Here is a 24557-nt window from a genome sequence, read left to right as displayed (position 1 = left end):
CACTTGGGACGTCGTACTAATTACATGTTGCAAGTGAAGACTGAGGGTCGCTCAGTTGAAACCTGGTTGTTGGTGAGGAAGGGTTTGGTGCGGTGCAGTCCCTGTCCACGTTACATCTGTCCTAAAAGCCTTGGATGCTTCTAGACATGGTGTCTGCCGTTTCATACTGGCCAAAGGATCTGGCTGTCTTCAGGCTCCTCCGCTGGGACTCGGGAAGGATTTGCCCACAGGTCTCTGGGTCTTCCTGGCTGCCCACATGCAGCCAGAAGTTGTACCCAAGACTCCGAGCAAATGCTACCTGACTGTGACTCACCAGTTGCTCTTCTGGGTCACCCACCCCCATTCGTGCTCACCGTGTGTCCTCTGGGCTTTGAGTCCGATTGGGAGCTGCCATTCTAGACTGAACCGCCCCATGTCTGGGACCCTCTGTCCACCCGGCTTCTGCTCTAACAGTTCTATTTCATCAAACTCTGAGGTTGATGTCTGTGACACAAAGGTGCATCCATCTGTTGACAGGTCTAGAATAGCCGGCCCAAAAAACAGGGCTTGGATGTGTTTTAAATAAACTGTGTGTGTGTGTTTGTGTTTGTGTGTGTGTGTCTGTGTGTCTGTGATGAACGATATTCACAGCATCACTTTCCCTTTCTCTTTGTGTGGCCGTATCTTTTAGCTGAATGAGTGAAAGCTAGGTATTTAGATACCCTTATCACATTGAAAATAAGCTGTTTTAAAACACACACACATGGGGCACCAGGGTGGCTCTGTTGTTAAGCGTCTGCCTTCAGTTCAGGTCATGATCCCGGGGTCGTGGGATCGAGTCCCACACCCGGTTCCCTGCTCAGTGGGAAGCCTGCTTCTCCCTCTCCCACTCCCTCTGCTTGTGTTCCCTCTCTCGCTGTGTCTCTCTCAGTCAAAGAAAATCTTAAAATAAAAAAAATAAAGTAAACACACACGCAAGACTCACGGACCTGAGCAGAAATGGAAAAAATGTATAACACCTGGTCAATGATACAATAGCTGACAAGAAGAAGATGGAATCCAAGCTTTTTCAAGTTGGACAAAACCATTCAAGAGATTGTTCAAGGCCATGGTTCCTGTGAGCAGAGAGCAACTCGGGGCGAGAAGAGAGCTCGCGCTGTGCCAGTGGAGTTGGTGCAAACGGAGGAAGTTTCTAAATGTAAAGCCCAGCTTGCTGCTTTCCTCGGGTGCATTTTACCACCCCTGGGCTCGGCAGAGGGGCAGAGGAAGGGCACGAGGAGTCCTCGTCAGGAGCCGTGGGGACAAAGTGCAGGCCCTTGGCATGTTGGCTGATAAGCTGGCCGTGGCGGGCGGACTCCACAGAGCAGGGGGGAAGGAAGGGCAGCGACAGGAAAGGGGCCCACGGAGATGAAGACGGGACCACAGCTCGACCAGACCGAATTTTAAAACGGGACCAAATCAGCAGCAAATGTTCAAGAAAAGCAAACGAAAAATCCAAAAAAAACCCCAAATGCATAGCAAAGGAAAATTCTAGTGAGGGTTGAGAATCTTCGGCACAGCCGAAGCAACAGACGGCGTGGTGCAGAGGGGGGCCTGCTGAGACGGTTGGCTGGGGTGGGCACCCCTGGCCCACTGAGGCCCCCAGTGCATCCGGCCGCAACCGAGGGCCCCCTGCCCCCCACCCCGGGAGATGGCTGAAGGTCAGAAGATTCCCCAAATACAGTTCAGGCGACATCTGTTCAGCCTAGGGTGACCCGGCCCCCCCAGTTCGCCTGCAGCGCTGCAGGTTTAGTAATCAGAACTCCATGTCCGGGGGCACAGGCCATGCTCTGAGCCGGCAGGCAGGAGGAAGGTAGGTCGGGGGCATGGAGCCCTCTGTCTTGGCACCTCTCAGGTAGAGTCACCAGAGCAGATAGAGGACACCCAGTCCAACAGTCAGATAAATGAATGTCCATGTTTTAGTATGAGTATGTCCCGTGCCATATCTGAGATGTAATTCTATCTTTTTATTATGTTACGTTAGTCACCATACAGTAGTACATCATTAGTTTTTGATGTCGCGTTCCATGATTCGTTGTTTGCGTATAACACCCAGTGCTCCGTGCAGTCCGTGCCCTCCTTAATGCCCATCACCAGGCTCACCCAGCCCCTCCAGCCCCCTCCCCTCTGAAACCTTCAGTTTGATTTCCAGAGTCCACAGTCTCTCATGGCTCATCTCCCCCTCTGACTTCTCCCCCTCCATTTTTCCCTTCCTTCTCTTAATGTCCTCCATGCTATTCCTTATGCTCCACCAATAAGTGAAACCCTATAATTGACTTTCTCTGCTTGACTTATTTCACTCGGCATAATCTCCTCCAGTCCCATCCATGTTGCTACAAAAGTTGGGTATTCGTCCTTTCTGATGGCTGAGTAATATTCCATTGTGTATATGGACCACATCTTCTTTATCCATTCATCTGTTGAAGGGCATCTCAGCTCTTTCCACAATTTGGCTATTGTGGCCATTGCCGCTATGGACACTGGAGTACAGATGGCCCTTCTTTTCACGACATCTGTACCTTTGGGGTAAATACCCAGTAGTGTGATTGCTGGGTCATAGGGAAGCTCTATTTTCAACCTTTTGAGGAACCTCCACACTGTTTTCCAAAGTGGCTGCACCAACTTGCATTCCCACCAACAGCGTAAGAGAGTTCCCCTTTCTCCACATCCTCTCCAACACTTGTTGTTTCCTGCCTTGTTAATTTTGGCCATTCTGACTGGTGTGAGGTGGTATCTCAATATGGTTTTGATTTGAATCTCCCTGATGGCTAATGATGATGAATATTTTTTCATGTGTCTGTTGGTCATTTGTATGTCTTCTTTGGAGAAGTGTCTGTTCATGTCTTCTGCCCATTTTTTGACTTATTTGGTTTTGGGGTATAATTCTATTTAAAAAAACAAAAGATTTCTTGCCCCAGATACGGCACAGGACATGCTTACCATCCAAAGTATTTAAAAGTCATTCCCTGGTTAGCGAGTGTCTGTTGGCTAAGTCTGATATCCCCGATCTCCAGCCTTGGTAGCCCACTCGGTCCCCAGTGGCATGATATCTTCACTGAGTGTCGCACAGAGCCCCATCAGTTCTGAAGGACCAGCTGCACGCCTCGACTTCCATGTGGAGCCACATTCTCTGCTGCCTCCAGCCACCTGCCCCCCCCCACCGCCCCGCCTAGGCATCGTACCCCAGCGTCCCCGGGGTCCCAGCTTGCCTCCTCTCTCGCATGTGTCTCCCGTGTGTCTGCCCTCATCCCCTTAGCCTCCGGTTCTTGGGTTCCCTTCTGTCTCCTTCCTCCCCGCTCCTGCACACCAGAGCCCCTTACACACACCTCGCCCCAGGCCCGTCCCTGCGGCCAAGCCACTGATGCCCTCCTCCCCCTCTGGCCCACAGGACGAAATCCACACTCCTCGTGGTAACCTCAGAACACTCCACAGTCCAGCCTCCACTGCCCTTCCTCCTGTCGTCTCTCCCCAACACCATCCCCCCCTACTCTGGCCCATCTGGGAAACAGCGCTTTCCCACACGTGGGAGGCACTTTGGCCTTGAGTGCTCCTCCCTGCTTTTCCTAGTCATGCAAAAGCTATCTTCCTTGTCTAGTTAGCTTGGTTCTTCCCCTCCCATAAACGTGCAGGTTCATGACTTATTCAGACACTTGGCTCACGTGGCCGTGGTAAGGAGCGTTGCTGGGCGTTATCAGGAAGGCTGCGAGTCTTATCTTGAGGTCATCCCCACTCTGTCCTTGATGGCAGGGACTGTGTGCTCGGGACTGGGCAGAGACCCAGCTTATGGCTGGCATTTGATAAATGCTGGCCGAACGGATGCATATGACCGCAATCCGGCGGTTTCCCATATAATGGAGAAAAAAATACGCATGACCGTTGACCTCCCGCCTGAGCTTCACGTATAAAACCCACGGCTCCATGCGATGCAGAGCTCGAGGTATGTTTGCCCAATAAAAAGGCTTTTGAGGAAATGGGGACACAGTCTGGGGAGAAGCTGAAGGCGAGCGCCGAGACGCTGTCCCCTAACCAGCCAGGCCGCACAAACACGCGTTGCCCAGCTCTGTCATGTCTGGGACAGAGAGGGCAGGTGGCTTGGATGTGGCCCCTTTCCATTCTTAAGAGGAAAAATTTACTAGTAAACATGGCAAGTAAATGCATATTTGCACGCTTCCTGGTCGGTGCTCACTTCAGATTGAAGGAACAAGGACCTTTCCAAGTGTGAGCTTCAGGGTCAAAGGCGGGGGAGGGGGGTTGAGTCCTGGCTTTATCATTCATGAGCTGTGTAAGGCCAGGCCCCCAGGCCCGTTCACCTCACCGACTCTCCATCTGCTCCGGTAGTCAGGTCATAACAACACCTCGCCTTCAGGATTGTTCTGAGGGTTAAGGCAGAAACAAGCTAGAGCAGTGCTGAATGAGGAGTCAACAACCAGCAGCGAAGTGGGGTTCCACGTGCCGTCACTTTTGAAGAAACAAGTTGGGACCATCCGCTGCCGAAGGCCTGTACTGTTAACTCACACTAACAGCATCTGCTCAAACCCAGGTGTTTTACTCTGACACCCCTTTAACCCCCACAAGCAAAAGACAGGCGCCCCAACCTTCCTCTCTTGCCAGAGGGCAGAGAGGACTCAGAGTCACAATCAAATGGGTTGCCCCGGGTCACACAGCTACAGGGTAGCAGAAGCAGCTGTCCAGGAGGGCCAGCCTGCCGTCTGGATAATTCAGAGTGACGCGCGCAAAGCTCTGTGGGTCCCAGGGCCCTGGTCTCTTTCAAGAAGGAGCGGGGCTCACCCGGAACCCCGGGGGAGGAGCTCCTGCCTCTGGAATGACAACGGAGTCAAAAGGAGGACTGACCTTCCATTCTCCCCGGGGGTGCTGGGAGAAGGCTGTTAATTGTTTCCCTACAGATAAGCTGCCCGCATTTGCTCAGAGGCTGTAGAGGAGGGGAAAAAACTCCAAAGCCTTTCCTCCTACCCTTTTAAGTGTCTTAACCAGAGCCTGTGAATTAAACCAGCAAAAGACAGCTTGACAGGAGAAAAGGGTTTGTTTCATACGCATAAGAGGAGCCTAATAGGGGCCGACAAAAGAGTTGCTGGTTCCTTAAACGGTTCAAGTTAAAGGTTTGGATATCTAACTTAGGAGAGGAAAGGGAGCTGGGAGAAACAGCTTCTTTTTTTTTTTTATATTTGGTTGATCTGCATTTTATTTATTGTTTTAAATTTAAGATTAATTAACATATAATGTATTATTAGTTTCAGGGTATAGGTCTATGATTGGTCAGTCTTATATAATAGCCAGTGGTCATTACAGCACACACCCTCCCCAATGTCCACCCCCCCATCACCCCACCCTCCCGCTCCCTCCCCTCCGGCAACGCTCACTTGGTTTCCTATGATTAAGGGTCTCCTATGGTTTCTCTCCCTCTCTAGCTGCGTCTTGGGAGAAACAGCTTCCATGAGAAAAACAAATGGGTTTTTAGGAGAGCAGAGGGGAGAAAAGGAAGTTTGTGATAGTGTTTGTACAGGTGGGAGCGATTTCCCTATCTCCTTCAGGACCATAAAACTTCCCCAGAGAAGGGATTTGTGGTGGCTTCATTTCCCGAGAAGTTGCTGCTCTTAGATACGGGAAACTCTGAGAAGGTCTTTATCAACAACAGTTGAATCTCAAATGTGTTCACCTTAAAGTCGTCTTGATGCCAGCTCTGGGGTTCTGAGTGGGTCTCCGCAAGGGTAAAATGAATTAGAGAAGGAATTAGAAACACGCTTCTTCCTTCAGGAGGGGAACGGGGGCAAATCATCATTCAGGAGCCTTGTCAATTACTTTGCTTGGTCCAAGATCAAGGGTCCGGGTCCAGAATCTGTTTGGGAAAGTCAGTCTCGAGAGGAACACGAGGGCAGATGAGCCACCTGGCTCTTGTCCTTCCTCCTGCGTTGCCGGACTCTCTGCATCTGGTCGTCTTGCCCCCCCACCCCCACCCCAAGAGATTTCCATCAGCTGCTTAGCCGGCTGGGGAAGGCTGGGTGCCACTGTGGCCATAAGCACATCCAAGCTTGGCAGAAGGGTGAATACTTTCGAGAGACCAAGCCAGTGCTGGCTCTCAAGGTCACTGCCGAGCCAAGTGTGCAAAGGCAGTGGAGCACTTCAGCGGTGACAGAGCTGGGAAGCCAGAGGGACAAGCTGGACCAGCCCTAGGTGAGGTGTTTCATGGACATCCCGCAAACGGCCATGTTTTGTGTGGAATTGTGTCTGCCGAAAAGATGTTGAAGTCACAGTACTTGTGGATGTGATCTTATTTGGGAAAAGGTTCTTTGCAAATGATCGACTTCAGATGAGGTCATTAGGGTGGGTGCTAATCCCATGTGGCTCGTGTCCTAATAAAAAGGGGAAATTGGGACGTAGACACAGACACACATTCATGTGAGGACTGGAGTTCTGCTATCCCAAGCCAAGGAACTACCAGAAGCTAGGAGCGAGACCTGGCACAGAGTTCCCCTGGCACCTTCAGCGGCCCGGCTCTATGGACACTCTGATCTGACTCAGAGCTACCAGAACTGCAAGAGATTCACTTTCTATTGTTTAAACCACTCCGCTGGGGGTGCTTCATTGTGCCCTAGCCAACTGACACTGTGACCAGGTTCAAGGATGCGCAAGGAAGTGCCGCTCACATCACAGCACCCCCCCCCGCCCCCCCCTCACCCCCCCCCCCCCCCCACCCCGACCAGCCAGCAGCGGTCTCCTGGGAGCTCTGTTAGGAAAGCAAGTCCTCCCTGACTTGCCCAGTAGGGACCCTGGGGGTGCCCCCCACCATCTGTGTTTTAACAAGCCTTCCAGGGCATTCTGCTCTACACAAAAAATTGAGAAGCATCAAGCTGAGGAAACCACAAAAGGGAGAGAAGTGGCGGGGGGCAGGACAGGCGGCAAGATCCAAGATGCGGCTCTAATGCAACGCTTTGCCCGACCAATATTGGATCATATATATATATATATATATTAGAGTTTGCTGAAACAGGAAGTCATAAAATGGTTACCTGCTACATTTTAATCGAAAAACACGTAAACATATATCATTTGTTCATTGGCCACCATCGCGTGTGGGGAGGGGGTGGAGGTGGACCTCATCCGTCTACCGGTCCGCTTCTGCTTTCTCCGGGGCAACTCGAAAAAAAAGCCGTGAGCCATGAGCGGAGCATGTTCTGGAGTTTTACAAATGTTTTCCTGACTCTTTTGGGGTTCAGGGAAATATTTTTTGTGATTCTCCTTCAAACCCTTCTTAGCCACTTATCGGCATGTATAGACTTGGTTTCTGCATTTACATGGCCTTGTCTTGACTTTTGCTTCATTAAAATGAAGTTAGTGGCTCTTGGAAAGCTGACATTCAATTCCCAGCGCGGGGCTCGGCCAGCACAAGTTCTTCTTTCTTAAAAATAGCTTCAGGGAGCTGTAATTACATACCATGGGGGTCGCCCATTTTCAGTTGCCAGTAGAGTCACCGAGGGGTCCAAGCAGCAATTTCAGAACATTTCGTCACCCCTGAGAAGAAGCCCTGCACCCACTGGCAGTCGCTCCACATTACCCCCTCACCCCGGCAGCAGCCGCCGGTATCCTACGTTCTGCCTCTATAGCTTTGCCTGTTCTGGGCATCTCTATAAATGGAATCATACGGCCTGTGGCCCTCGGTCTTTGGCTTCCTTCACTTAGCGTGATGTTTTCAAGATTCCTCCGGGTCGTAGCGGGCCTTGGTGCGTCTTTCCTTTCTATGGGTGGGTAGGACTCTAGACTAGTCTAGTGCTAGGTGGGTAGGACTCTAGTCTAGTACGGCTAAACTACCACTTATCTATTGGTTCGTCGGTTGATGAACGTTTGGGTCATTTCTAAGCCAGCACATTTGACAGAAGGAAAACGGTGGCTGGCTAGGAATTAGCCCAAGTGTAGGCCAAGCGAGTCTACTGATGTTCTTTCTGTGAAAACTAGTTTGAAGCGGGCTTTCGAACCACATTATTTTCCCTTTGCTTGTGCATCCTCAGCCCCAAACATGGCACGACCCAGCCTGTCTGAATGTGAGAGAAGCAGGCTGCATGAACCCTAGAAATCTGGTGTGGAAGGAACGTGGAAGATAATCTGAGGAAGGTGAATTTTCCAGATCTAAAGTGACTGTCCGCATAACCCACCTGGCAAATACCAAGAACGAGCGCACAACGAAGATTCTCTTCCGCCTTCCGATGTCACGCTAGCCACCCGCTCCAGATTTGAAACCCTGGCATCAGAAAGGGGCCCAAATGAAGGAAAAATACCGTAATGAAATGATGATTAAGTGTGGGATTTAAAAACCCATAGTGAGATAAACCTCCGGTGGGTACCACAGTTTATTCTAAATGATTCATCAGATAAGGCTAAGCACCAGACTCTCTCCTGGGAATGGACAAGGGAAGGGGGTGGCAGGACACAGACCTGATGCTGAACTGGCCAGGTGAGCTTCCAGTTACACCACTTTCCCATTATGATGCTTCATCCTATACTGTCCCTGGCTGCGGGAGCCGCCCTCCTGACAACATCACAGCTAGCGGCCATCAACAAGCATTGTGAAGCTCGGGCAGCAGCGAGGAGCCATCTGAGGATGCTGGAAGGAATCCACCCTCTCGGGACCAAGATCAAACCAGGCATGAGAGAGCTGGAATCGACCAGGCACACACCCAACCTTGCACTTGTGGTGAGGAGTCCGAGCAAGGGCTCTGAACTTGCACCACCCCCCGGACTACTGCAGGCTGTCTTTAAGTTGGAATTCCAGAACTTACCACCATTTCATTTACAGAGTATCCCTCAAAAGACTGGGTACCTCATACCTCTCTGGTCGGGGCTGCCCCTTTCACATATCACATCCCCAGGACGCGGCAGGAGGCACCGCTCCCTAGATGACAGGGAACTGCTAGGAATGGTTCAGTTTCATACATGAGCCCAGTTCCAACCCCACCTCATCCACCGATACCTGGCCTCGTGACAGGAGTTTGTTCTGATTATGAATGGGGCTAACGCCACAGAGAGAAGACTTAGCCTAAAACCCTGGACGTCTGAAATGAATTCCAAGTTCTAAATGAGACTTCCTGTCAGAGGAGGGAAGTACTGACCCCCGGACTGAGCATGATCTGGCCCCCGAGCTCCGAAACCTAGTAGGCTGTCTTCTCCAGAAGTGCTGGAAGGTGGAGCGACTCGTGACCTTGTCCTTGGCTTTGCTTGACAGTTTCCCGCGGGCATGGCTCTTCTCAGGAACTAACTAGTCTGGCTCTTTAGAACTGTGGTGCCCGCGTGTGGCTCAATTTCCAGCTTCCAGTTACACCACTTTCCCATTATGATACCTCATCCTATACTTATCCAGCAGTACTGAGACCCCCCCCCCAAATATGGCAATAGTACTTCCTTTTCTCAGCCGTCTGAACCGTGGTGAGGGGAGAATGGCCGCCAGAAGGGAGACTACAGCCTGACTTCGGCAAAGATCATCTCTGTAGAAATGACTGCGAGACGCAAAGTAACTCTTAAAGTCCAAACCTGTCAACTATCAGCTTTATTTTATTTTAAAATATACAAATATTTTGACATGTAGAAGAGCTTCAAGTTGTTGGATTTTGAAACCAGCACACAAAACTGACACAACAAAGAAATCGGTACCAACCGAATCACTCCAGACTGCCAGTTCCTTCTGCTAACCTAACGCTAGACTCCAAGGAAATCGAAATGTTATCAACACTTAAGAAAAACCCCAACAGTCGCCGGGAACATGCTGCTGTAAGGAGAAAAACCGGTTTATGAATCACTGGTAGAGAGGATTTCGACGGCAAACTTAGAGCGCTTTTAAAAAAGAAAATCTGCCCCGAGAGAGCGAGTTGATGCTAACACCGTGTATCTGGGAAAAATACTCCTCTTCTGAACCCTAACATTCAACAAAACGGAATCCCATTTTCGAGAGGGACCGTCCTGCTGCTGTGATGCGCAGCCTTCAAGGCTCTGGTGAGGCCGGCGGGGGCGGGGGGAGGCGGGCTTCGGGCAGGAGGAGAAACGGGCTCAGGCATGGGGGAAACGGGTCAGGGGCCGCGGGCAACGGGACTCGCTTGCTGGGAGCTGCGGTTCGTAGCGGGATAGTGGGAATTTAAGTCTTTAAAAGCTGAAAACATAGATCTCAATGCACGTGCATCCTCAAACCAGGGGGGCGTTGAACTATTCTAGAACAAAGTCCAGCCTGAGAAATTCTCACCGCTGAGAACTCGGAGCCAAGATGCCCCTCCGTTTGCAGAGTCCGTTGCCGGCGGGTAGCTCTGCGTTTTCTTAAGGGCGCGCTACTCCTGCAGGGACAGCAAGACGCTGGTGACTTTTCCCAAAGCAGAACCACTTATCTGTGACGCACAGTGTTGGTTCCAACCCCCGGCCAGCTAAGCTCCTCCGCAGAACACGGGCTTCCGGGTGTGCGTCTCACGGACCCCAGAGAGCCGGGAAGGGAAAAGCAGCTCTCTTCACACGACAAACGTGCTTTTTCAGACGTTGTTCACTTTTCTAGATCAAATACACAGGCAATAATACCACGGCCGAAGGAGAAACCAAGGGACTGCTTCCCACTGAAGCCAAGTGGGAAGGAAACCTGCAACGACCCGCTAGAAACTGGGGAGAGTAAAAACCAAAGTACGCGGCGCGGGGCGGCCTCGCCCCCCTTACATCACGAGAGCGATTCGGTTTGGGGAAATAGTTTAATGTATTGCTCGGAAAAAAATAGTTTCTATCTCCCCATCTCTGGCGAAGCAGCGGCTAGGACGTCCAGCGCCACCACGCGACCTTCATCCTGTCCCACACGGCTGACAGCGAGTCCAAGGCGGGCCGCACGTCCAGCACGGTGAACTGGTAGTCCTGGTTGACCTCCCCGCCGTCGTAGTAGTCGATGACGTACCGCACTTCCGTCCCGCAGCGGTTGATGATCCAGTCGTGCCGGTCGAAAGGCAGCTCGTACCTGGAATGAAACACGTTTCGGAGCATGAGATGCCTGCTCCCGGGCGCCGGACCTCCCTCTGGCAGGTGAGGCTCGGGGGAAGACGGGGCCGCGGAACCGTGCGGAGCCCAGGTCGGGCGACGGCTCATCTGTCTACAAAGGCAACGCGGTCAGCGGGGAAGAGCCCGAGGCCGGGGAGGTCGCGGAGATGCTGCAGAGCTCCACGTGCGAGCTGAGAAGCGGCCAACCAGGAAGGAAAGGCGGCGACTAAGTGCCGGGACGCAGAGAGACCACAGGAGGAGGGAGAGGGCGGATCCAAGAACACAGAAGGCAACTCAAACTCAGGGCGACGACAATCAGACAGGAATGACACACGGCGCCCGGAGAAGCCCGCCCACCGACGGGCAAACTTGAGGGAGAGCAAGGACTCTCCGGCTGAGCGCCGGTAACGTTCTGGAAGGTGGCTGCGCAGTCCTGAGACTGCTTGGCCTGGGTGCCACGAGTGGAGGACTGGCCGGGAACATTTCTGCAGCGCCACTCACCCCATCCAGGACCGAATTCTCGCCCTCGGGGAATACTCTTTCGCTTTACCTCCGAACCGGATCAATGATGGACCACAAGGACACTCCCTAGAAGGTCCCAAACAAGAAAAGCCTATTAAAATACTTCCCCTCCGTTGAGAAAGGCGGCACTGCCGTCTCTTAACAACACACAGTTTTCTGCATGCATTTTATATAATTTCATTTTGACAGAGTGAGGGAACTTTCAGGACAGCTCAAAGAAATATCCCTATTCGGTAAAAGTGCTGCTCTTTGCTCCTGGATCGAGTGCATTCCACCCTCCCCGGCACTCCGAGCATCCGCGTCTTCCCAGGAGGCAGAAGTGCACTTCGCGTCTGCTGGAGGGCTAGAGAGGCATATTCTCAGGGGAAAAAAAGAAAAGAAATGTGAAGTACTGAGCATTACACTTGACTTTCACACCCTGCAGCCGGATTTTTTGAAACAAATAAATGAAAATCTACTTTTCTTTCATTTGAAACCAATGAACAAGGCTTCATGAAGAAAAATGCTAAAAGAATCCCTAAGAACAAATGAAATTCGTGCTGCACTGGCCCTTTAAGTAAGTAAATACGGGATAGGGGGCCGATCTTGTTAGCTGCCATCACTCTTAGGAGAGACTTCAGCCTTACCCCCCTAACGATGTGGGCAGGAGAGAACAGGCCCGAGGGTGCCCGAGTCCTACTGTGAGGCCCATCAGAGTCACTTTGCTTCCTGCTTTATCAACGACTCACTAGCATCTCTTCTCGAGAGGGTCCCTGGAAGCTGCAGCAGGTGTCTTTAAAAGGCTGACCTAATTTTGAGGGACCCTGGAAAAGACTAGAAGGGGGGCTGAAATTGTCAAAGTGGCGTGTCCTCGCCTGTCTTCTCTGCTCTGTCCCGCCACAAGTGGTTGGCGGGGCTGTGGCTCGGCATACGTCCCACCCTCGCAGCTCACATCACTAGTGAGCCGGAGGGAGGGCAGCTCAGAGTCCTGCTGCCCTCGGCTTCCCGAGAAGGGAATCCTGCTTGCTGCGGCATTCCCTCCTCACAGGGACCCTTCTTGGGCTTGGTGCCTGGCCACCCACATCCAGCAAGTGCTACTAATGAAACTCAGAGTCCAAGTGTTTAAAAAAAACAACAGGACATCTACACCAAATCGTTCCAGGGACTTTTGCCAAGAAATTAACCACATTTTATCATGAATTTATTTTTTTAAAGATTTTATTTATTTGACAGAGAAAGACACAGCAAAAGAGGGAACCCAAGCAGGGGAAGTGGGAGAGGGAAAATCAGGCTTCCTGCCGAGCAGGGAGCCTGATGCGGGGCTCAAACCCAAGACCCTGGGATCATGACCTGAGCCGAAGGCAGTGACCCACCGAGTCACTGAGGTGCCCCTATCTTTTATTTTTATAAAGATTTTATTTGTTTACTTGAGAGAGCAAGTACAACCTGGAGGAGCCGAGGGAGAGGGAGCAGACTGCCTACTGAGCAGGGAGCCGGATGTGGGGCTCCATCCTGGGCCTCCACACTCCACCATCATGACCGGAGCCGAAGGCAGACGTTTAACCACTGAACCACCCAGGCGCCTCCTATCAGGAAGTTACAATGTAATCCGCCTGGGATAATGCAATCCGGCTATCTGTGCTGACATTCCCCACCGCTTCTCAAAGTGGCCTCCTCAAACCAGGAGCATCTATGTTGTTATGGAAATGTCAAGTCTGGGCCTCAGCCCAGATCTACGGAATCAGAAACCCTGGGGTGGGGGCCCGGCACTCAGTGTTTCAATAAACCTGCAGGCGAGGCCGACGCGGCTCAAGTGCGAGGACCACCACTCCAACAGACTGACGGTCCATCGCTGCCGACACACTCAACTGCATTCACCGAGTCCCTCTGAGGAGGAGGCCCACGGGCTAAGACTACCCTTGATGTTTAATCCTACTGGGAAGTCAATAGGGCTAAGGGAACAGAACTGGTTTTCTCCTCACCCCTGGGGTGGAGAGCACTGTGCCATCTCCACACACCACAGGATTCCTCCTGAGGCACCGCAGGATTCCTCCCGCTGAGAGGTGCAGTCCAAGGTCCCTCCCCTTGAACCTGGGCAGGCTTGCGGGACAGCTGAAGCCAGGTCATCAAGAGAGATGCAGCTTCCCTGGAGCTTTCTGGAATTCTAGCTCTGGCAACCCAGCCACCATGGTGTGAGGGAGCTGAAGCAGCCACAGTGAGAGGCTGGGGGAAGGCGTCCTGGCTGACAGCTGGCACCAATCAGCAGACGAGTGAACGGTCCAGCCTTCAGAGGATTCCAGCCCAGCGCTGCCAAGCCATCCCTGATCAGAACCTGGATGAGGCCCGAGCCGTTGGAAGCACAGACAAGCCACCCCTGCTCTGTACCTTCTGCACTTGGGACCCACCGAATCCACAAGCACAGTGAAATGCTTGCCTCTCACACAGCTGCGTGGGGGCAGTTTACCCCACCAGTCACGGAAGCAGGCCTGCTGCCGAAAGCGCTGTATTAGAGGGATGCCGGCGGGCTCCGTCAGTTAAGCCACTGCCTTCGGCTTGGGTCATGATCAGGATCCTGGGATCGAGTCCCACATCGGGCTCCCTGCTCAGCGGGGAGCCTGCTTCTCTCTCTGCCTCTGCCTGCCACTCTGCCTGCTTGTGCACTCTGACAAATAAATAAAATCTTTTAAAAATATATAAACAAACAAATAAATAAATAAAATAAAATGTTGTATTAGAGTAACATGTTGTTTGAATAAAAGGTTTAAACTCTAGAAAGCAGAGATGAAATAAGACAGATGTTGGAAGGATGGTTTTTTTAAAAAGATCTCAAACATACTTACGCAGCATGAAGGGCTTCCCACTTCAAAATCTCCTTCCAAGCTTGCTCGTTATTCTGATTGTGAATTCTGATGATGTTAGACATATCTTTCTGACTAATATCCTCATCCTTCCACTTCCACCTAGGAGAGAACGTCCGGTAGAACTTAGCAGAACCTTACCGAGAATGCCATAAAACCATCCCGCATATTCATTTCAGCGAGTGACCAAAAACCACTCACTCACGTATCCAGGAACCACAAGGGGACACTTTTTCAGTAAGTACCACTGATTAGGGATTCCTCAACTTTTTCTAAGTATTTTATGTAACTGTATTTTTAAAAACGACTGCTGGCTATGATGGGTTAATCTTCTGTGTCGACTTGACTAGTCGTAGGGGGGTAGGTGTTTAGTCAAACATTATTCTGGGTGTGCCTGAGGGTGTTGTGGACAAGAGTAACACTGGAACGGGTCAAACAGAGGGCTCTGCGTAGCGTGGGCGGCCTCATCTGATCAGCTGAAGCTCTAAACAAAACAGGAATGAACCTCCCGCCCGAGAGAACTCTGCCTGCCTGACTGCCTTCCAACCGGGACCCTGGTTTCTCCTGCCTCTGGACTGGAATGAAAACATCAGTTCCTCCTGGGTCGCCAGGCTGCTGACTGCAAACCGTGGGACTTCTCAGGCTCCATAATTACGTGGGTCAACTCCTTAAAATAAATCTCTATGTATAAGGACACACACATCCTCTTAGTTCTGTTTCTCTGGAAAATCCCAGCTGATACACTGGCCTTGAATTTAAATTCTTTTAAGTCTGAAAAATCAGTTGAATGTTATATACTGACGGGTGTTTGGGGATGAAAACATCTTTAACATTTAATTCTCAGATGAATCTGATGAGCCTCAGTAAGACGCTCACTCACCCTTTCCGTAACATGGCATTCCAGAACATCTGTTCGGAAGGATACACCCAGTTTTTCTCCGAATCTGCTCTCGGAATGGACGACTCCTCTCTCGCCGTAGACAGTGCAAACGGCTGATCGGGGGCCGGCATCTGATTGGGCGGTGGCATCTAAAGAAATTAAGCAGATTTTTTAAAATGTTGGAAACAGGACGTAAAGTAGAAACAAACAATACTAATCAACGACTTTCTGGAAAGCAGCGCATTGCACACAGGGTACAGGTCCCGATGACGCCAGTGACGGCAAAAGTTCAGCTCTCTCAGATAACCTGGCCACTCTGAAGAGCCAGAGTTCCAAAGTTTCTCCTTGTTGAGGTTCTCACAGATGGTAAAATCACACTGTGCTTAAGTTTTCTGTCTCTTTCTCCCCAAGGATTAAGTAAAAACAAATACCGTGACTGCCAACGTTTCTGTAAACATTTCTACGATGAGCTTTTCAAAAATGACTGTTCACTCTTCTGAGGGACAGCACCATCAAGTACAGGTGTGCCCTCACTGTCTTTTTAGATATTCTTTACTTTTTAGGATCTGGCTGATGCTCAGTCTCTGGGCTGAATACAAGACAGACGAGCAGCGACACCGCGCCGGTGGACTGGAAGGCGGGGCAAGAACCCTTCCCCCCAGACGCCAGGGGCAGCAACACCGTTGTGCGAACACCTTCCCTGGACCAGGGTTCTCACCCCAGGCCCCGATGGCATTTGGGATGGACAACTTTCGGTGGTGGGGGTCTGTTCTGAGCGCTGCAGGATTTTCAGCAACCTCCCCGGGTCTCGACCGTCTTGGATCCCTCCTCCCACGCTGTGACAACCCATGTCCTCCCAGGGGCAAAACCATCCCTGGCTGAGAACCCCGGGCCTAGAACTTCTTCTGTGTTTCCAGGTTGAAGATCTAGCAGATGCCCGTTTACTATTAAGTCACGCTATGGCCTCAGCTCGAACTGTGGCCGCGGGAGAACTGGGTGCGTCAGGCGCCACAGCGAGCACGTGACCTGCATCGTCGCCCCAGGGGGCTGAAGGACAGGTCAGAGGCAGCTGGGATTCACTGGGGGCCGCCGCTTCCCCGCTGAGCGATGTGGGGCGAACTGCACCCTCGCTCATTCTCGGTGGCTTCAGCTCTCAACATGGGGACATTAACACCCCTGGCTGCCGGCGGGTGTGAGGATTACCGGGGCGTGTGTGTGGTGCCCAGCGCAAGGGTAACAGATGTCTCCAGAAGCAATGCTGGCTAGTATTAATTAATATTCTTGCTACAGGTAACAATCCCATGAGTAAGAGTCTAGGTCTGTGGGATTCCAAAAGGCCCATGTTCTGACCCACTAGGCTATGAGAGATTCTCTAGAACAGTAGTCCTACGGTGGCACTTCCCGCGATGTCTGGAGACACATTAGGTGGTCGGGACTGAGAAAAGAGGGAATCACGGCATCTGGGGGTGAGGACCACGGACGCTGCTAATGTCCTGCAGAGCAGAGGACAGCACCCCGCTCACGGAGCTGCCCGGCCTCAAATCTCAACAGTGCTAAAGGTGGGGAGATCCTGATCTCGTCCGCCAACACAACAGTTTCCTTATAGCTTGGCAAGCTCATTACTGACTGTTGCGGCTGCATGTTTGTGTCCCTCCAAATTTACTGAAACTGCCAACACCTTCCAATAGGACTTCTCGGCCTCTGGAACTTTGAGAATGGCATGTCTGTCCTTTACAAACCACCCAGCTGATGGTACTGTTCTATGTGTGTGTGCATGCGTGTACATATATATATGACATGTATGTTGTCACACACACACACACACACACACACACAATCCCACCGCCCTTTTCTTCCAGACTAAGTATATCTGGTTCCTTCAAATGTTAGCCAAGATTTCTAAACACCTTGGATAACCCTAGCCTTTTTTTTTTTAAAAAGATTCTATTTATTTATTTGACAGAAAGAGACAGTGAGAAAGGGAACACAAGCAGAGGGAGTGGGAGAGGGAGAAGTACACTTCCAGATGAGCAGGAGCCTGATGCAGGGATTCATCCCAGGACCCTGTGATCATGAACTGAGCTGAAGGCAGCTCAGTTTTTTTTTTTTTCAGTTTTAAAATGTTTTATTTCACAGTTTATTAAAAAAAGTATTATGTACAAGACTCAAAGTAAACAGAAAGGCAGATTTCAATCACAAATGGATGAGACAGTAGTCATTCAAACTCTACTGTGGAAGCATATTTAAGGCACACACCTCAATGTTAGGCATAAATAATTTTAACTATGCAGTCCAAGTTCTGGGTTTTATATCACATCTGCAAATATAAGACCCTGTGGTCAAATTTTAAGATTGGTAAAGTCAATCTGAAACTGCTTATATACTGACTACAGGCTTTACTTTTACAAATACAAGATGTTAACTAACAGAATAGCAGTCCTCAAAGATCTTTGTCCCACGCTTGTACATCAGCAATCTGCTCACGACTGCTTAACTACTGAGCCACCCAGGTGCCCCAACTCTGGCCTTCAAAGCACCCCGTTCTGGCCTTCCAGAGTACGGATCCGAACATGTCTGTCTCTCCATTAAAATGTGATTTCAAACAGGAAACCTCCATTCCCTACACTATCACAAAATGTGTTGAGGCCATGCTTGTCTCGCCTTTGCTTTCTCAGTGGCATTCCACTGGTGGCCGCCACTTGATGCTGCGCCACAGCAGTGACTCTCACACAGGCTGGCACGTGGCTGTGCCAGAAAACAGAGCCCTAACCAGGCATCGTGCCTGTGAGGTTTCTGAGGACCAGAAATATCTTTACCCAGTGTTGCAGAACCCCTAACGGCACTTCCCTGCCTTCTATTATCCCTAAAGGAAAATCCCTTTGCTCTGGCTTCTTTCCAGTCAATCTATTCTGGCACTTCGCGATCAGTGTTTCCTTTACGAGGCACTCTCCGAAACTCCGATTAGTGATGCGTTCAGGAGTTTCAGTGTGGACGGGATATCAGACTTCATTTTAAAAGGAAAGAAGAATGAATTCTAGCAGTCAGCAGTCTGTCTTAGGAGGCCATAAAAACATCTCTGCAGAAAAAGTTCCAGAAGAGGGGCTGAGTGTAAATTACCAGATTAGAAGGATCTAGGTTCTCCTTATTCTTAGCCACAGCGCCCGTAACAGGACATTCCACATACTCGTACGCACGATCCTGGTGGGCAGGCACGGCATTCGTTTTGTTCTCACAAGCTGGTTTAGATGGCTCTGCACTCACTGGACAGCCTGAAATAAATCAAGTCAAAAACAGTGTCACCACAAAGGCAGGACATCTGGCTCTCTCAATCCCGGCCCTAAAGAGCTGGCTTTCTGACCAGTGATCACCATCAAAGGCAAAGCCAGCTTTCTACTGTTCCAAGCTGCCAAGGGCTAAACCAGCTAACGTTCTAAAATCCTATAGACGAGGGGAAGGTTCTATAAATTTACTTTCCCCTTGAAATAGAAATGGGTACCCATTCCCTTATCGTGTCATGCCTGTAGCAAAACTAAACCAAAACCAACCAAACAAAAAAACCTCAACATTTGCAAGAGAAATGTACTGTTCATTGCACGGTTTTAGCGGTGGGTGAGAAGGTTCCCACATGGGTCCCCGGCAGTGAGCTGTCGCCAAACAGACTAAGCAGAGGCCCAGCCATGCTTTACTGGGTCTCCCTGACTTTCAATTCAGAGTCCAGACAAGGCCCGGCCTGACCAGGACACAGGACGTCGGGCTTACCAACACCCTCCCCCAGGAACTGGAGACGGGAGATGGAATTGAGCAGAGGAGCCTTCAAAAAGGCTCCTGGAGACAAGTCCAGATGGTGCCCTGCTTGTGCTTTGCTCCAGGACAGATACAAGGCACAGAAAGCTACCCCTTGATGGCGTTCTATTCCCCATCAGTGAATAGCAAGCACTTAGCAAGAAAAGGCACATATTAAAGAAAATGGTCCATAGTCCACGTGGGACCCGCTGCCACTTAAGAGGGAAGGTGTGAAGCTACAAGAGCCCAGCAGGTGGGGCAGCTGACACCCAAGAATCCAGGGTGCTCCTGGAAGCAAGCATGGGGACTGAGAAACGGGTCTTCCGCTATCGAGAGGGGGCAGGCACCTGGAGAGCCATGACCCAGAAGACAGCTGCCCCAGTAAGGGATCCTTGCGTTAGGCAGCAGCAGTGACACCAAGAATGTGCTAGATGCCCATACACACCAAAGACAAATTTCTTTGCACTTCCATTCCTCTGTTCCTCCTCGCTGACCCTTACTCCCTAGGACCCTGTATGGCTGTCCGCTTGAGGGGTGAAGGGAGACTTTTCCACCAGCTTTCCACTCCACCATTCAAAATGCCCATCTCTCCATGGTCACTGATCCCAGCTGGGTGTGAGAAAATACTGTTACATTGTCCATATAACCAGGAACCCCATTAGTCGCCTACAGATATCCATATTCTTTACTTTTGCAAACAAATCTGACTGACAGCGCTTCTGGATACATAGTAAATGAAATCAAACCACATTCAGGGCTCTATGATCCACCCGGGGACACTCAGCACAGATAACACAGATAACTGGACAACAGCTCTGTCCAACTCTGTCTCCACTCTTCCTGTACAGAGGGAACCCTGGAAAAGCACTGGGTCTGTCCTTGTCCAAGGTCACAGAGTTTTTGCTGGCTTTGCCACTTACTAACTGTGTGGTTTTTAAGTTTTGTGAATATAAAATAGACAGAAAACCTAACCACACTGGAGTACGAGGATGAGAATGCGTACTCCACCAGGCAAAGGATTTCTGTGTTCTATGCACTGCTATCTCTCGGTGCAGAAACAAAACCAGCCGGTGCTTGGCACAGAGTGGGCGGTGGGTAAATTCTTGCTGAATGACCAAGGGAATCAAAGAGTACAATGCAAGAAAGTGTTTTTCAGGTCATACTTTTATATAAAACATCTAAAGCAAATGTGGACCAGTGAGGAATAAAAGACACCTTTTCCATTCTCGCCTCTGCAGCTAAGGAAGCAGCAGGAAGGCCATAGTGATGACTTACTTTTACAAAGATGAATAATGCAACGGGTGTAAAGTTGCCTTAGTAGATAGAGACAGATCTAGACCAAGGTTTCTCAACCTTGGCACTGCTGATATTTGGGGCCAGGAGATCTTTGTTGCAGAGGTACACTGTGCACTACAGGATGTTTACCAGAACTCCTCGTTTCTACTTGCTAGATGCACCAGCTCCTCTCAGTTTTGACCAACAAAAATGTTTCCAGACATTTCCGAATGTCCCCCCCTGGAGGGGATGGGTGTGGCCACCCAGGTTGAGAACCTCTGATTGCAAACTTTGAGGGGTAAGGGCTAATGTATGAAGCCACCACTCCACTCTCGTGCACTGTCTTAATTGTCACAACAGCCCTGTGAAATATTATTATATCCTCACCTTTCGGATGACAGGTTGTGACTTAGAAAAGTAACTTGTTTATAGTCACATACCTTGAAAGTAGCACCATAAGGACAGAACTCACTTTGCCCCACTAGTGTGCTGTGCTGCCTCTTCCTTAAAACCCTTTCAAGAATTCTTTTTTGTTTTTATTTGCTAGACAAAGGGTCAATTACCTTTCATTTTCCCTTCATGCATGGGACATCCGGAAGGCGGGGATGCTGTCTGATGATCTGAAGCATTTGAGGTCTGAACGGCAACAGCAGGGGTAGATGCAGACAAACCCATGGCTGGAACCAACGCGCTGAATCCAAATAATTCTAAACTCAATCGTGCCAAAGCAGAAAGACAGGTTAATGCTGATGCCTGGGCTCCGACAACTCCCTCGGTCTTCTTAATCTGTCCAACCCTCCTTAATCTACCCAACGGTCTTACTTCCTCATCATTCTGATGTAAATCTACAGAGCAGGGTATCCACTTCAAGAGACAGCTTTAATGTATACCCTTTGGGAAATAACAGTGTGAAATCTAAACCCCACCATTCTTTAGGGTCACGTTTCTAAGATGCGCGGATTTTGGGGGTGAGGTGATGGGGTCCCTAAAAAACTACGTCACGGATAGAGAGCGTGGGTCTGGGGAACAGGGAGCCCTAAACGTGGTGACCCAGAGGGGAGTCCAGACTAAACCCTCAGACCCAGGCTTAGAAAAGAAGTGGGAATCAGGGCAGGGTACCGCGCGAAAACGAATTCGAGAAAGGAAGGAAAGGACCTCCGAGGGGGAAACGCGGCCAAAGCTGTCTTCACACGGTCCCTCCGCGTCCCACCTGTTCCAGTCCCGGGACCCCGAAACCCACCGGCCTCAGCCAGCCTCCTCCTCCGCACCTGACTCCTGTCCCGAACCGCTCCGAGGAGCCGGCCCCGCCTCTAACCGCCAAACCGTGGCCGCCTTCTCCTCTCTGGGTCACCGCTATCGTCGCGGCCACCGCTGGCGCCCTAGCGCACTGCTACTTCCTTTTCCGAAGGCGGGACTTCCGGGCGCACAGGAGGCGGGGCGAGGACTGAAAAGGAAGGGCTTCCGTCGAGCCCGAAGAAGCGGGCCCGCCCCCTCCCGCCTCGACCTATAAGTGCGAGTGCCGGTCCCTGGCCCCGCCCCTCCAAGCCAGCGCGGGCAGGGAGTGTTTGGGCTGAGCCCGAGACTTCCATAGAACGAGGCTGTCCACTCTAGCTCTTTGAAGCCCTAGAAGGGTTGCTTTGGAGGTGTTAGTTTTAAAAGTCTTTCTCTTTTAAGCTGTATCCCATCAGCTTTAATTATAGCAATGACTCGAGTACTATCAGTAGGAGTCCAGAACTGTGGCCGACTCTGGAGATCCCAAAATGAACAAATCAAGGTTCCGGCTCCCAAGGCCTTCTTAACTGGGTGTGCGGACTTGAAGGTCTGTATTTTCACTTACCTCTAACAGAAATCTAGTATTTTTTCCACCAGGAATGCAGGCACAAATCCTAGTAGTGTTAGCAATATGCAGTACTAAGAGAAATCACAGAGAAATTGTCAACAAATGACGGTTGTTTCTGTCTTAAGATAATTTCATCTTGTTACTTAAAAGTGTTACTAAGAGGCATATGCCTTTCTGTATCTGTGATACACTGTGATGGAACTGTGAAGCATGCCCAGATGGCCCTTTAGGGTCTGCACACCATCTCCAGGGTGCTGGGGGCTGTTAGCCGCTGACACCGCTGAGCTGAGTCTCTCCCCAGGAATTGTCCTCTGCCAAAGAGAACTGCATCAGGCAAAATCAATCCCCTCCCTGAGCCCAGGCTGCTGCCTCCAAATGGCCTCGGCAAGGGCACATAACCCCCAGGCCCTCGACTCAAGGAGGTCACCTCAGAAGCCCCCCCCACCCAGTGTCAGTGGCTGAGACTTCCATGGTGACTGCATCACAGCTCGACTTCTCCCTTTGCCTAGACCTCCCGTGACTCTCCTGTGTATGAGAGCACTCCGCTGCATATTTCTTGGAGTCTCAACCATTTTAATAAGTTTAATTATTAATTATTATTTAGATTTGGTGAGGTCAACGAATCAGGAAACAACTGCCATTGAATAAACAGTTGATTATGCTCCCAGATCCCAAGAGAGGGGTATACATCACACGGTGGGGTGCCATACGCAGGAGCACTAGATCCTTCATGAGCCAGCGGGAGAGGGGGAAGAAACAGGAGAGGCAGGCTCTGGGGCAGGCGCACAGCGTATAGTGGTTCAGAGTATGAGAGCCCAACCCGGGAGGTGGTTGGCAAGTGCGGACTTAACTGCTCAAAAAAGGGAATGGACCAGCCACTAGGCAGGGCCTTCAAAGTGGATCAAGACAGCATTTTAAAATCTATGTTATATCAGTGTATATTTCCTGGGGAACCTGGCCTTTAACGATCAAAATCTGTTTTTCTAAAATATGTGGATAATTTTGTTTCAATCTACTAATTTTTAAGTGATTTCTTAATTCTGTTTTACGCACGTAAAAATATTACTCTGAGAAGATACTCAGAGATTTCACCACAATCCACAGGGGCACATGGCACAGAAAGGCCCCGCGCTCTCTGGTGATGGGAGAGACGGGCATGCTAACAAATAACCGTATTTACATCCCAGGGTGTGTATGTGCGGACTCTTGGAGGCAAAGGGGAAGAAGTGACTGTTTCGAGGGTCATGTGCCAAAAGTGGACAGGAAGGAAGGAGGTAAAAAGGATGCTTTATAAAAGAGCCGCCAAACAGGGTGTTGAAGGAGAGCTGTACGTGGCTAGGGAGACTGGGAGCACGCTTTCACCCTCAATCCCCACTCTACCCAAAGACTTACTGCCCCTTCACTGTTTCTTCTACTTTTCCTTCATGTTCCAAACAACATGGTAACACAAACACATGTGTCCCTCTCCTGTGCCAATAGCTACACAGTTTTGGATACATCACAGTTTAGTATTTCTATTATTGTGACTGTGAAAATATTTGTTATGACCAAAGATGGATTGTTTTTCAATAGAATTTAATGCCTTTTCCCCCTTTGTCTAGATTTTTAGGTTATCCCTAAGCTTTCTGTCTGCATTGTAAGACTCCTCCTCCCAATGCATTTAAATATGTCAACTACTGCGTATGTTTCCCTTTTTTCCCTTGAGACCTCACTCAGATAAGCAGCTCACTTCGGCCACTGCCTAATTCTAAACTGTTTGGAAGTGACTTATGCTCGTCATCTTCTAGGACTTCCTTTTGACCTTTTCCTGTCTTGTGTTGGAGCTCTGGTTCTTCCATATCCTGTATCCTTCTTTGCATTGTTTTGGGAGCACATCAGTTTTCAGTTTTCTGAAAATCAGAAACTGTTTTTGGTTTACCCTCCCATGTGATTGGTAGGTGGGATATATAATTCCAGGTTTAGAAACATTTCTCTCTGAATTGTTAAGCGGTTGCTTCATTGTCTTTTAGTTTCCACTGCAGATGTTGAAAAGTCAAGTGTTGTTTCTTCTTTTTCCCTCAACAATATTATTAACTTCTCTTTCTTCTAGTAGCGTGGAAAGATGTGCCCTGATACAGACCTCTTTGCTTTCATTGGCTGGGCACCTGATGGGACCATTCATTCTAGAAACCTATAACCTTCCCATTGGGGATATATTCTTGTATTATTAGTTTTCTTGGTAACTTGCTCCAGTTTCTCTTTCTCTTTTAAGGAACCTCTCTTCCTCAAATGTTGGATTTCTTGACTGACACTCCAATTTTCTTCTATTATTCTGTCACTTTTTCATCTTGTTTTATTTTTCCTGAGATTTTAAAAATTTCCCAACCGGGGCGCCTGGGTGGCTCAGTGGGTTAAGCCA

The 24557-nt window shown here is 50.1% G+C and overlaps 1 protein-coding gene across 3 annotated transcripts; it reads right to left on the bottom strand.

Annotated features, from left to right (window-relative positions):
- Positions 1-9556: 9556 nt before the first annotated feature.
- On the bottom strand, positions 9557-21735 carry LOC101682029 (holocytochrome c-type synthase). Of its 3 annotated transcripts, none has more exons than XM_004758822.3 (7): positions 21588-21735; positions 20883-21026; positions 18379-18530; positions 15262-15410; positions 14364-14483; positions 11524-11610; positions 9557-11002 (listed from the first exon to the last, which is right to left on the bottom strand). In XM_004758822.3, the coding sequence occupies exons 2-7, from the start codon at positions 20992-20994 to the stop codon at positions 10804-10806; spliced, it is 819 nt and encodes a 272-aa protein (XP_004758879.1). In that variant the 5' UTR covers positions 20995-21026; positions 21588-21735; the 3' UTR covers positions 9557-10803. The 3 variants fall into 3 exon arrangements, with proteins under 3 accessions (XP_004758879.1, XP_004758881.1, XP_004758880.1); XM_004758824.3 differs by having other exon boundaries at positions 21530-21726; XM_004758823.3 differs by having other exon boundaries at positions 21560-21726.
- Between the last annotated feature and the right edge of the window lie 2822 nt (positions 21736-24557).

This window comes from Mustela putorius, unplaced genomic scaffold (assembly GCF_011764305.1).
Source record: "Mustela putorius furo isolate JIRA1106 unplaced genomic scaffold, ASM1176430v1.1 tig00003836_pilon_pilon_pilon, whole genome shotgun sequence".
In the NCBI taxonomy this organism is placed as follows: domain Eukaryota; kingdom Metazoa; phylum Chordata; class Mammalia; order Carnivora; family Mustelidae; genus Mustela; species Mustela putorius.
This window is presented reverse-complemented; position numbering and strand designations above follow the sequence as displayed.